Source organism: Panicum virgatum, chromosome 6N (assembly GCF_016808335.1).
Source record: "Panicum virgatum strain AP13 chromosome 6N, P.virgatum_v5, whole genome shotgun sequence".
Classification (NCBI taxonomy): Eukaryota; Viridiplantae; Streptophyta; class Magnoliopsida; order Poales; family Poaceae; genus Panicum; species Panicum virgatum.
In genome coordinates this window covers 13546687-13560224 of record NC_053150.1, presented here as the reverse complement: position 1 = coordinate 13560224, position 13538 = coordinate 13546687, and the positions used below count along the sequence as shown (strand labels likewise).

At 41.3% G+C, this 13538-nt stretch overlaps 3 protein-coding genes across 3 annotated transcripts; 2 read left to right on the top strand and 1 right to left on the bottom strand.

Annotated features, from left to right (window-relative positions):
• Positions 1-1419: 1419 nt before the first annotated feature.
• On the bottom strand, positions 1420-5877 carry LOC120679142 (glycosyltransferase BC10-like). The gene is made up of 10 exons (XM_039960661.1): positions 5395-5877; positions 4839-4937; positions 3794-3894; positions 3639-3710; positions 3385-3475; positions 3092-3172; positions 2579-2641; positions 2350-2472; positions 2230-2268; positions 1420-1745 (listed from the first exon to the last, which is right to left on the bottom strand). Exons 1-10 carry the CDS (start codon positions 5746-5748, stop codon positions 1617-1619), a joined length of 1152 nt encoding a protein of 383 aa, XP_039816595.1. The 5' UTR covers positions 5749-5877; the 3' UTR covers positions 1420-1616.
• Positions 5878-8699: 2822 nt separating this feature from the next.
• On the top strand, positions 8700-10978 carry LOC120677929 (peroxidase 2-like). The gene is made up of 2 exons (XM_039959112.1): positions 8700-8999; positions 10922-10978. The coding sequence occupies exons 1-2, from the start codon at positions 8700-8702 to the stop codon at positions 10976-10978; spliced, it is 357 nt and encodes a 118-aa protein (XP_039815046.1).
• An 867-nt stretch (positions 10979-11845) lies between these two features.
• Positions 11846-12905, top strand: LOC120679141. The gene is made up of 3 exons (XM_039960660.1): positions 11846-12018; positions 12113-12231; positions 12333-12905. The coding sequence occupies exons 1-3, from the start codon at positions 11898-11900 to the stop codon at positions 12549-12551; spliced, it is 459 nt and encodes a 152-aa protein (XP_039816594.1). The 5' UTR covers positions 11846-11897; the 3' UTR covers positions 12552-12905.
• The last annotated feature ends 633 nt before the right edge of the window (positions 12906-13538 follow it).

Here is a 13538-nt window from a genome sequence, read left to right as displayed (position 1 = left end):
ATGGACCCCTAATATAAATACTAAAATTACAATTAGTTTTTATTAGTTTAAATGCTAGACACTTGATCATCTGCAAAGTAGCATCTAGCCTTTTTAGAGTACATTAGACATGTCTAGTTGCATAAACATTTTTGTAATATATATAACAGACAAAACTGCAACAAATCATCCATTTTTCAAGTGAGATTTGAGAAATATCTTCTATATTTAGAATACATCTTCATATCTTTGATTGTGCACTCAGTTCCTCGAACCAATTACAAATTCATCATTCATCAGCCACAACCAAAAATTTATAGAAAAATATACATCATATCTTTGATTGCTCTCAGTTCCTCGAACCAATTATAAATTCATCATTCATCAGCCACAACCAAAAATTTATAAAAAAAATATACAACAACAATAAGCATATAAAATTGATAGCACAAGCTCGCAATAATATATACGTGTTCATTATTAAAATTTGCACAAGTATTAGATAATATAGTAGCAGTACTACAATACATAACTAGTCAAGTATCCACAAGTAATGAACTATAATCCACTAATCTATAAGCTAGCACCATTCAAGCTCAAGAAAATGCATGCGAAGACCTAATAGAAATAAGAAGAAAAGAAATACAAAAGGATGAAAGCAAATGAGTAATGACATACAAAGACGTATTAGGAGGGTTAGCTGCCCTGAAGTTCTATCTAGATAGGATCGAGGAATCGCGTGCTATAAATTCTATCATCGCATCACACACTATCCTTCATGCATAACTCCATGTACATGTTGTGTACGTATACATGGGAGGGGGGGGCCTTGGTTCCGGGGGCTCGCGGCGGTTGCCCCTTACACCCCACCCCACCCCCCTCAGGATTGGCCCTGAAGGGAAGATCTGTTGTTGGGGATAGTGGAGTTTCCTTCCTCATTGCTCTGGTTCCTACGACCTCCTAATTTTGGGATCTAGTCTAGTCCTGGTCCTGCTTTGCTCTTTAGTAGAGTAGGAGAGTTCTTTTGTACTTTAGGAAGTGTTACAGTCCCTTCATATATGTAACCTGGGGGGGGGGGGTTGTGTAGTTCTCCTGCTTTTAAGAAAACTTCTTAAAAAACAAAATAACAGAACAATGAGGATCATTGTACATTAACATATATCAATCTAGAAAAGTAATAGTGCGCGAACTAGATTGTAATATTTAAGCAACAAATCGCTGTGTTAAGAATTTTAAAGCTTTCATTTACTGTGTTGTCCTTGCAGTCCCTTACTATTGACATAATTGTACAAGCAAGTACTCTTTTTTGAAGGACAATGGGCAGATGCTGTTCAGCCTGCAGCCGCAAACGGTGGATCACTTTACGCATTCTTTTATGTAAGGATTAATGGGAAGATTGGCAAAGGTGACAATTTTGACATAATTAGCTGAACTCGCATGAAAAGAGTAACCCTAATGACCTATATATCAAAAAGAAAATAAACCTAAAACAGTTTATTGGTGAAACAATTCTGTAACTGGAGTCCAATTCCTACCTATATATACTATGTTAGTGTAAATATATCTGCTCGTCCAGAAATCTACAAAGAATTTAAAACACCAATGCTTCCAAAAATGCTTAGGCTTCCTGTAAGAACTCAGAAAATTGTGTAGTTTGAAAATAAGTTCATAAGATTGTCTAATGCTTCAGGATAAAATTTCCTTGCAAACAAGTAGCATGGTCTCTTCAGTCCATTCCACAAGCAAGGCCTCTGCAAGATCTCTTTCTGCAGTCAACAGCAAGAACATAAGCATAGGACGTTGTTTCTCCCCACAGTTAGTTGACATCCAAGATGAACAATTGCTCTACGCTCAAGTTGAAACTGACAAAAGATTGTCAACTGAAGTTCTTTGAAAACCACTGGGAATCAGCAATAAAATATAACGCATGAACTAGGCTCTTAAATCAAGCAACGTTCACATCCTTGAAAAGCGTAGAGCACATGCTTGATTTACGATTTTCAGTAACTGAAAAGAGTATGTGCTTCAGAAGTTCAGAACCTAGTAGTTTACCATAATTTGCTCCCAAGATATTGCAATGGCTAGCTGAATATATGTAAACCTACCTAGGCTTGACATGTGCAATAACTTCAAGACATATGATAAAATAGAAAGTAAAATGGTACAATAATCCAGTAAATAAATGCAAACACGAAATAATTCGCAACAGTTTACATGCAAATTGATTCAAATAGAAAGGGAGGAAGGCACCTTCTCATCACTGGTGATGTGGTTGCTCACATCAATCGACTGCAGCAAAATGGAAGTTAGAGACATTAAAAGAGATCACCTTAATCATGTTAAGATGATATGAAGTATAGATAAGCATACTGTCATATTCTTTAGGCGTTCATAAGTGACATCCTTAGCACGGAAGGATCTGGGATGCCATTTCCCTTCAGACCAGTCAACATAAGTGACAGACCAATTAGCAATCCCAGCAGGATCCATCATCTGTTTCATACAAATGAGAGCTCTCAAAGTCAGTACCCAAAAGATATTATTGATGATCCGAAGTTTGTAAATATATAGAAGGTGCCATTGTGTACTGAATACAAACGTGGAATAACGTCGGCAGATAATGTTCGTCTGCATAACAGTTGCGGCCTTCTTCCATTCCAGGCTGCAAAGGGCACAAAGCACAACCAAAGACACAAATTATTGAGCTTGAGCAGAATAGTGCTGTCAACATAACAGAATGAGATAAAACAATCCTTGAAATAAATATAGGACCAATACAAAAGTAGTTCCTTAGTTCAAGCAAATTTGGCAGATGGATAAGGGATAAAAAATGAGGGATCTTCATCAGATGGGAAAATATTGTATGAGAACTAATCATGATATGTACATGATTAGCAATAGTGTAAAGTGGAAGAGATGGGATTTTGAGAGAAACAGGAAATCAATTGACTAAAGAACAAACTGAAAGCTAGACATAAAGCAATCCCTGAGTATCACAAACCAACATTATAGAAGAACTTGAGCCCTTCACTAATCAACATCAAAATTATGCTTTCTGCTGCTACAGTCTACATGTATGCAGGGAAGCCCATGCCACATTGGATTTGATTACCCTGCAGTAAAGTCTGAATTTTGTGTAATAAAGGCTGTCTGCAATCACCACCATTGCATGTTGTCGCTTCATTGAGAACCACTGCAATGTCAAAAGTAGTATTGTAAACACATTTCAGTATACAATAAACCTCATTTGAAAAATAAAAATCCTCAAATTCAAAAATAAAGTATATTATATGAAAACAAGAAGGCTTTTTATTGATTAAGAAGGATAATGCCTTTTACGCTTATAGATCATTAATTGTAATAATCCAGAGTTTGTGATCTTCAAAGAAAAAATATTAAGGTCACCTGAGAACCCTTCCTGAATTCTGACTCTCGAACCTCAGGTAACATATTCTTTGAGTATCTATAAACCCCATGTGGTCCAGGATCATTAAAACTGACCAAGAAATATAAATAAGAATGTGAGTGGCGGGGAAAAAAAAAAGATAGCAACTGTATATAATGAATAACAGCAATAAAGTTGCATGCAATTTTCTGGGCAGTGGCTTATTAATGGATATGAATGAATTTAACCTAGTTGAGACAGAACATCATCTAACCAGTCCAGAAAACTGTGTCTTGATCCCATCAGGAAGTCGTATACATAATCAAAATTGTGAAGAGGAACGCAGCTGAAATCATTGGATAAGGAATGGTTACAGACTGCAAGACTATACTAGAAAACAATATTCGAGTCCGTTGGAATATGGATCACCTGTCTGAAAGCAATACAAAATGCTGGTTATCTATATCTTCTAGAGCTTTGGCCAACAACCTCCTCTCTGCATCAACCATTGTAATCATTCCCCATCCTACCTGCAAGACATTTGCAAAAAACAGTGGCCTTCTGAATGAGCATATGTGTATAGTCAATGTGCAGAAAACATTCATTTTCTAACTCTAACTATTATATATACTTCTTAGATCGAACCAAAACTATTAAATCAAGTTATCTGCATGTGTACAAATACACATAATGTGAGAAGCCATCTTCTAGATTAGTTCGACTTCCAACTCAAACATACATGCATGTACACTGATCATTTTTGGTCCTGCCCCTGCCCACTTTGGCCCAAAGCCTGACGACAGCCCAGCCCGAAAATGCCCAAAAATGAAGGCTAGCTAGAGTTATTGGACGGGCTTGGATAAAGCCAGTAGGACTATAAAAAACAGGGCCTAGCCTGAGCCAATCATGAAGTTTTTTTCATTACTGATACTGTAAACGTAGAAGGCAGCCTGGTCCAACCCAAAATTACCGGCCTGATCATGCCTAGCACATAGCGGTTGGGTATGGGCAGTGATTTTCAGCCCGAAAGAAACCAGACTTTTCATTGGCCCAGCCTAGCCCAGGAAATGCTCATGTTTACATGGATGTTATAAATCGTCTTTTGTAATTTTGGAATTGTGGTAACCAATAATATCTTCATGATAAAAGTGTACATATTCTGAAAAGGTATCATCTGCCTTTATTTTTTTTGAATAATTTCATCTGCCTTTATTAAGTTGCCATTTGTCAACTACTTTTAACTTGTTAGTGTTCTTTTTCAAGTATATGTAGCTGGATTTGAACAATGGCCAAGTCAAGATAAATTTCCACTGGAATAAAATACAAACTAGATAATATACTAGAATGCATATTTCCGAAAAGTAGAGTAGAGAAATTGTGTAAATCTTAGTAAATCAAAACAGATTTCTACCTTACAATCTCATAAATACACAAGTTTACAAGCTTAAAATGGCTTCATCCTTCATAGCATTACCTTCTCACTGTGTATGTCTCGGCCAACAAATATTGGACTAACATGTTCAGGCTTCTCCCGTGAAGCATGGACATATATGGTGTATCTCCCCTCATGACCCTGGAGATAGAGACAATAGTAAGAGAATGGAAAACACAAGTAGAGTAAAACGTATGCCTTGATCTTTGGATTCAAATGGTGGTAGCCATGAACAGAGTAACAGATAGATCGAGTGAACAAAATACATTTGTCATTTCAGTAGTAGGGGTGATCCAGTAACATAACTGTGATTGTGGATTGAATCTAATGCACTGAAATAAAACTAGCCAATAAAGAACACTTTTCATGAAATGAAAGATGTAGTTTAGGGACAACTGATGTTCTTTTGTTTTTGTTTATTACTGGTGAATTACTGCACATCAACCATCTTCATTTTATCAAGAAAGAAATATCTTTGTATTTTACGTCATCCTTAGAACCCTCAATTAATAAACTGCAAACAAATCCAGAGTCTGTAACAAAACTAATATCATGTATAAAGTTGGCAAATATCATAAGAGAGAATGCCACAGGATACCTTAAAGAACAACTCCCATAATTTTTCAAATGGAAGTTGGCTTGGAGTCAAGAACATGAAGGCAATCTTCGGGTTCCTTGATATGAAAGGAGGCGTCGAGAGGATCTGCCTGAAGACAACACGTGCCGCAGTCTCCGCATCGGTAAGCTCCCGGGTAGGTTCTGAGGGGAACCAATCCCTAACAGGATAGGAATAATCCTGGGGCGGATAGAGATAAGCCCATAGCACAGTGATGATGATGAATATTACAACCACTGATATCCATATGCGTCTTCTTGGACTTGCTCTTGTGCGAGGCACTGTAACACCCTTCATATCACTGAAGCCTAATTTCCACAGCTGATAACACTTCATTCCTTTTGTTGGCCTCGCACATTGAAGTGCCTCACCTTCATTGCTGTGTACTTGACCCAGCAAAGTGTTTTATAATGACTTCCAACAATGAAAATAGAAGCAATTTGCCTTTTACTTCTATGAACACACTTCTGCAAAATAACAGTAAAAAGGTGGAATCAACAAACCTGATCTTGAGTCAAAATCAGTAAAAAATGCTTCAATATGTTAAGAATTCAACTAATTATGATTTATTACAACATACAAACAAGAAAAGTAATCACCAATATCTGTTGTTTGTTCCAAAATAATGTCTACAGTACTTCTGCAGATTCCTGCAGCAAATTTCAATATCAAAAAATAATCAAATGATTTAAGCCCTAAATTTATATTTCCACAAGAATGCACGTTAAAATTGATTTTGCGTTCAATTGGTCTCATTTTTATTGACTCCATAAAAAAATGCTTTGAACTAACTGTTACATCCACAATAAATAAAATAAATTATACTCCCTCCGTCCCATGAAAAGTGCAATCCTTCGTTTGAAAAAAAAACTTACGAAGAGTGCAATTTTAGAGATTGGATCTCAACTATCTGGCTAATTAAGTGGTCAGATTTGAATCGCATGCCAAAACTAAACCCTTGTGGCAAACAAATGAGGGCATGAGAGTGTTTTATGCCACCACTAATATGTCTGAAAAAACTTAGAATTGTACTCTTCATGGAACGGAGGGAGTAAGTGCTTATGAAACGGAGGGAGCAAGTGCTTTTTGCAAAGCCGACACAATGCCAGAACGAGCATAAACATTTCTGGAGTATGGCAAATTGTTGCAAAGAAGATCAATTCTTGAGGCCTCAAGGTTGTACTACTTGGATCACGGAAAGCCCAGCCATGCAACGAAAGTTTGAAAAGGGAAAATTAAATGTTAAGTTTGGGCTATTTCCAGAAACTAAAAAAAAAACTTTTTTACCCCCAGGATCCACCTGTGCATGTTTTATCACTCACAATTCTGGATCACAAGTTTTGAGCGAGCTTTCATGTTTCGATGCCACAGGATCTTTGACAATGTGCATAAGGAAACATGACTTGATCTGTGCGATACCGTAAACAAAGCATTGCTGAACATTGTAGTTGTGTCCCCAAAATATCACATCGCCAATGAAGGATCGTCGCATAAAGAATTCGCCCAAAAGTCGCAACTTCAGTTACAAACAAAGCACGAAATTTCTCGCCCGCGTGCGACGATCTAGGACGAGGCGCAAAAAAGCGATAACAAGAAAATCAAGCGCAACGGCGGTCCTTCTCCCGGCCCAGAATCCTCCGCCAGATCGATCGACCAGCGCCCATCTCCGAAGCCGAAAGGAAATCGCAATGCGGGACGGGGAAATGCTGGCTCGTACCTGCCGCTGGTCGGGGCGGCCGGCGAGAGGCGATCCAAGAAACCGCCGGGGAATAGCCCGGGGAGAACGCAGGCGACAATGCGACGGAACGCGCAGGATTGGTGCGGAAATGGGGATCGAGTGCCTCGTGGCGCTGTGGCGCGGGTAGGAGAAGGGGCAGGGCAGGAAGCTGGGATTAATCGCAATGGAGAAATGAGTGTCTTTTCGTGGCCTTTGCGTCCGGCGGAGAAGCCGGGGAGGAAGTGGAACAGCTCCTGGCTCCTCCCTCCCCACGGACACGAGAGTGCATCGACTCACTCTTGGTTGCGGTCGTCTCTCGGAGAGAAGCCAAGGGGTAACTGCAAAAAACGCCCACCTCGCCCGCCTTTTATTGTTGTATACGAGTTCCTTATAGTTAAGTGAAGTAGTTGTCTTTAACTTAGCATCTCATAAGTAATAGACAAAATAACCACTTTGATTACTTCAATTTTGCTCCAAGGGTCAAGTTGGTCCCTCAACTTCAAAAAAAGACCAATTTAGCCCCTCAACTTTTATTTTTAGGCCAAACTTGTCCTTATATTGATGTGATGCTCCATAACACCATGAGATAGATGTGAAAAGTTATTTTTACCCTTAGCTCCTTCTCATACTCAATTTACATTATTGTATAGTTGTAATTAATAAATAATAGGTCACAATAGATCTATTATTCTGTCAGATGATTTGATGTCTCTCGTATTTGTTGAAATGCCCTTTCATATTTAACTTAGTTTAGATCACATACACTACCGAAAACAACATAGTTGCCGTGTGCAAGAATGTTTGCCGTGAGCCCAAAATCGGGCACACGGCAAATAACATCTTCGCCGGGTGCCCATCGAGAACCACACGGCATAAAGATTACACACGGCAAATCTAAACTTTGCCGTGTGCCTGGATGAGAAGCACACGGCAAAGCGCCCCCACCCCCACACTTATCTATTCTCCAACCACACACAGTCAAGCACTCCACTCACATTCTCTCTCTCCCCCCAGCTCATGCCACGCCTCCCCGCGCCCCCAGCCCCGCCACAATCTCTCCCTCCCTCCCTCATGGCTACAGGCGACCACCAGCGCCGCTTGAACATGGGCTGGCAGCGTGGCCTCCAGCACTGGCTGGCGGAGGCCACCAGTAGCGGTGGTGGCGCTTCCACGGCGGGCGGCGGCGTGGGCGGATCTGCCCCGATCCATCCATGGCGGGCGGCGGCGCGGGCGGATCCGGCCACGGCTGGCGGCGGCGCTGGCAGATCCGTCCCCGGCGAGGGCGGATCCGTCACCGGCGGGCGGCGGCGCGGGCGGATCTAGCCCCGGCGGATCCGGCCCCGGTAGGCGGCGGCGCGGGCGGATCCGGCCCGGCGACGGCGGTGGTGCCCTCCCCTCCCTCCACGGCCACGGCGAGCGAAGGATCCCAGCTGCGGCTTCGTGGTTGACGCCGACGCGGCCAAGGCGGCGCTCGAGGCGGCGTGCCCCGACAGTGTCTCCTGCGCGGACATCCTCGCCTTCGCCCCCCTGCGATGCCAGCGCCGTCCTCAGCAGCGGCGGCGTCAACTTCATGGTGCCCGCGGGCCGCTGCGACAACCGCGTGTTCACCTCCAGCGGCGCGCTCCAATTCCTACCCTCGCCATCGTTCAACCTCTTCAAGCTCACCGCCAGCTTCGCTGCCAACGGGCTCGATGTCAACGTCCTCGTCGTGCTCTTCGGCACGCACACCGCCGGGTGCTCCCACTGCTCGCCCTTTGTCAGCGACGGCCGCGCGGATCTGGTCCCGGCCTCCTCCCCTCCTTCCAGATGCTGCGGCAGATCCGGCCCCTCCCCTCCAGATGCGGCGGCGGACACGGTGGCAGCGGTGGACGTGCTGCTAGTGGCGGCAGACCACATTTTTTTATTTTTTCTGAAAATGTTTGCCGAGTGCCAACGTGACACACGGCAAATCCTATGCCGTGTGCCTGAGAACCGATACACGGCAAATAGTCGCTTTGCCGGCCGACGTATGCCGTGTGGCGTTCGCCGTGTGTAACACACGGCAAATCGTTTGCCGTGAGTTTAACTGCTTTTGCCGTGTGCTTTTGGCACACGGCAAATGAGTGGAATCCCGTAGTGATTATAAGAATATCATGCATATGTTTGATTAACTTGTTGCACCACTGCTAAACATGCAAATTGTAAAGGAGAGGAAATAGCCAAGGGTAACGATGATTTTTAAGCATTAGTCTCATGGTATTATGGAGCATTACATCAGTATAGGGGCAAATTTGACCTAAAAGCAAAAGTTGAGGTACCAAATTGGTCTTTTTGAAAGTTGAGGGATCAAATTGACCCTTGGAGTAAAGCTGAAGGACCAAAGTGACTATTTTGCCATTTATATATATATATATATATATATATATATATATATATATATATATATATATATATATATATATATATATATATATATATATATAACTGCTATTCCACTCCCAGCGCTCTAAATAATATTTAACGCACCTCCGGAGCAACGTCGACTTGCCGGCCAGCGTTAAATCCTACAACCGTAAATATCCAATTTATTTACTACAACTAACCTTGCCCATAACAATAAAAACAGAAGTCAAAACAAGCATTATTGCCATATTTATTATGGTCATCTCGCTCTATTATCGGTGGCAATTAGTTAGCTGTTATTAATTTTATTCACCTTAATACTCTCCTCTCCCGTCAAATTGCTAAGTAACAATGCATGGATTAGAGTAGCAACCGTAAAAACTTCAGTGGAACCGTAAATTATAATACAAGGTATATAAGCAGGAGGCAATCAACCTTTGTTTTGTTTCACATTCACCACCAGAATCCCTCTATGTTCTTCTCGCGAGCCACCAGGAGCGTCCCTCCACCGGCGATTGGCAGGTTATTAGCCCCCACCCATACCTCCTGTGATTTCAAATCTGCATGCGCACATATTGTTAGAGAAATTCATATTTTTTTCCCTATTAGTTTCATGTATAGAGGCACCGCCAAGATCAATTTTAGCATGCTTTTGGACGGCTGGCCGGGTTTGGTGAATCGCACATGCGGCGGCCTAGGTAAATCATCATGGGAACTCTAGCTGCTCCATACCATCTTTTACGACATCCGATTGGGCTCGACCGCTCGAGCTCCATGACAACACCGATGCAGGTAAGCTCACATTTGTTGTTGCTCTTTAATAGATGAATGATTCAGATGAAATTGTATCGGGTGTGCGATGGAGGAAAAGCAATGGCTAGAACAAAGAGGAAAGAGAAACCTGGTTATCCCTGGTGCACAAGTTCTGATGGTGAAGGCAACATCAACTGTAAGTTTGTATTTTTATGGTTTTTCAACCTTGTGCTTCCACGCTACAAGGCATATTCATGCTAGAGTATTAAATTTTTTTAGAGTAGTATTTTGTTCATATTCAAGTAGTATTTTTCACATTTTTAGTAGTACTTTTTTCATCAATTGTAGTAGTATTTTTTTCTTATTCAAGTAGTACTTTCCATAATTTAGAATAGTATTTTTATTATGTTGAGTAGTATTTTTCATAATTTAAAGTAGTATTTTTCATACTTTACAGTAGTTCATGACATGTGAATCATGTGACCATGTGGATAAGTTGCCACGCAACAGCATGTCCACTTCAGCAGTTCATTAGATGTCATACTCTGACAGAAATAATATTGTGGGTCATTAGTCACATTTTTTTTTACTTTTAAGCTATACACTACTGCTGATACGATGAACTATTGAACTAACCAATTTGTTATGCTCTCACAGGATGTAATCTGGGCTTCAAGATACCACAAAGCTGAAGTGGTGCATTGTGGCTGTTGAGAAGACAATAACTTATAGGAAAAAGTAGTTTAGTTAAATATTTTGTTTGTTGTACTTGTCGAATGCTTACTTTAAAAAACTCGACCTGCGAGCGGCTAGCCGCCCCCCCCCCCGAGCATTCTTATAAGAAGGAGGCCTTCTAACGCAGGCCGAGAAATCCCCCGAACCCCAGCTCTTTCTGACCTTGGGTCTGGTGCCATTTCCTGGAACCGTTACCCAGGCCGGGACCGTTACCCACTGGGCCGGAAAACCGTGATGCCAGGCCGGGCCAGGCTGACTACACAGCCCAAGCTATTAGGAGCACAGCGAGGGGTTTTTTTCCCACAGGCGGGGAAATTCGCCCTAGTGGGGGTTCGAACCCCCCACCTGTGGAGTGCCGCCGGTTGCTTCGCACCACTCGGGCTAACAACCTTAGGCGTCGAATGCTTACTTTTCTATTGTAGAACCGTTTGTATTATTAGCATATATTTACAGATCTTGTGTGGCTCACTCTGAGTATAGTTCTTATATGGTCTATGTACAAACAGAAGTTTGGCTTTTAGGACCTTTAATTTTAACGTTACAGTTGCATGTATCAAAAAATTGCTACTTGTTATGCTTCAGTTATCTCGATACTATCTTATTACTGCTGCGTTGCTCAACCTGCGGGGGCTAAGTCGATCATCGAGGTGGCCAATATATAAAATTTACTCCTAAATTTTTTTTAAAAAAATATCATCATCTTATATGCAAGACCATTCATATCTATTGAAAGTTGATAGCAATTTACATGATAGCAGTAATTATTTGATACCAAAGTAGTAATTTTTGTTGAACAAGGAATAACCCTTCAGGACCAAAAGAGTAATATTGTATAACGAAGAATAATGATGCTGCTGTTGGAGATCTAAGGGGTTCCTTCCTTAATGTCCTAGGAAGAATGGTGGAGGATGAGGAAACTAGAAAAAAGATTGATGCTCAAGCCACTGACTATGAAAAGCTTAGGGGACCTGCCTTTTCAAATAAAATGGCTATACAAAACCTTGAGTCAATGAACCCTAGTAAGTGCTATGTTTACCTGTCCATGTTTCTCTTGATTTCAGCAAATAAATTTTGTTCTCAACTCTTAATTATTGCTTGCAATTGCTATTCTAGTTGACTGGTGGTGCTCATATGGTGGCCGTGTCATTGAGTTACAAAGATTTGCTAGGCGTATTGTTAGCCTTTGTGCGTCATCATCGGGCTGTGAGCGGAATTGGAGTACTTTTGAGTTTGTAAGTTCCATTTTCAGTAAGATAATCATAGGAAAACAAAATCTGCTAATGTATGCAAGTTATTCATTTGTATTTTTGTTTGCTATTTTTCAATTTTGTAGATCCACACAAAGAAAAGGAACCGGCTGCTGCATAAGAGATTGAATGATATCGTGTTTGTTTCCTACAACCGGAAGATGAAAAGTAGGTTCCAAATGAGGCGACAGAAAAAGGGGAAAGCTTTGATCCTTTGGTGCTTGAGAATTTTGATTGGGACAATGAGTGGGCTGACTCATTGCATGTGCCCACTCAAGGTGGCCATGGGTGTGATTGTGACCTAGACCTTACATGGCAGCAAGTGGATGAAGCTGTTGGTGCATCACACCCACTTCAAGGCCGAAATTTACCAAGGCGTGCAAGAAATTCAACATCAACTCAAGCCCTTGAAGATGAAGAAGAGGAAGCAGATCCACATGATGATGCTGATGTGAGAGATTGTGAGGATGCTCAAGCTGGTTCCAATGATGAAGGGCAAGACAATGGTGCTGCTAGCATCGTTGATGAATTTGATGATGGATACTGAGATTTAAGAGATCTCAGATTTGTGCTTTTGCTACTTTTGTGAACCTGTCCATCACTAGTTAATTTGTTAGACTAAAGACTATTGAGTTTGTGGACTGATGTAGTATTGTACTGTATACGCAGCTCTCCTGCATTTTCCGAGAAAAAAGTATTGTACTGTACTACTGTTCAGTTTATTATTCATGCACTTGGTTGCTGGTTGTTGGCTTGTGGCTAATTATTTTTCAGATATAATTTGTTGACATATGTGGCCATTTGTTGAGGTTTTCCTTATTGTGTGTAGGATGCTGTTTGGAGAAGGAGAAGGCAAAAAACTAGATGGAATATGGGCACAACAAAAGGCATCAACAAGGTATGTATATACCTGCACACTGGTCCTAAAGTCTAGGCTAGGAAGTTTGTAAGGTGTCGCCTCGCCTCGCGCCTTAAGCACCTAGGCAGCTGAGCGGTGGCCTGTCGCCTCGCCTCGCCTTACCGCTTTAAAAACCATGGTATGTACACCCTATCATGTTTACAAAAATAGCATTCCTCATAATCCAGTTTCTTGTTTGCTTATCTAGAGCATTCTCTTTGCTTTGTGATATGATGAATAGCTATGCTTATCAAATTTAGTAAAGAGAAATTCTTTTGTTTTGCTGCACCTGAATAATTTTTCTCCACTTTAACATTTGCAAAACAGCCTAACCTAAGAGAAATATCAGAGCTGGTGCCATCACTTGTTACTGCTTCAAATTCTTTCAGCCAAG

Coding starts and splice junctions, on each gene's coding strand:
- LOC120679142 (XM_039960661.1), bottom strand. CDS start 5,748: ATGAAGTGTTATCAGCTGTGGAAATTAGGCTTCAGTGATATGAAGGGT. Junction 3,711..3,793: donor TTTGTATTGCTTTCAGACAG/GTGATCCATATT, acceptor CAATGATTTCAG/CTGCGTTCCTCTTCACAATT. Junction 2,473..2,578: donor ATCTGCCGACGTTATTCCAC/GTTTGTATTCAG, acceptor TGTATGAAACAG/ATGATGGATCCTGCTGGGAT.
- LOC120677929 (XM_039959112.1), top strand. CDS start 8,700: ATGGTGCCCGCGGGCCGCTGCGACAACCGCGTGTTCACCTCCAGCGGC. Junction 9,000..10,921: donor ACACGGTGGCAGCGGTGGAC/GTGCTGCTAGTG, acceptor ATGCTCTCACAG/GATGTAATCTGGGCTTCAAG.
- LOC120679141 (XM_039960660.1), top strand. CDS start 11,898: ATGGTGGAGGATGAGGAAACTAGAAAAAAGATTGATGCTCAAGCCACT. Junction 12,019..12,112: donor CCTTGAGTCAATGAACCCTA/GTAAGTGCTATG, acceptor TTGCTATTCTAG/TTGACTGGTGGTGCTCATAT. Junction 12,232..12,332: donor ATTGGAGTACTTTTGAGTTT/GTAAGTTCCATT, acceptor TCAATTTTGTAG/ATCCACACAAAGAAAAGGAA.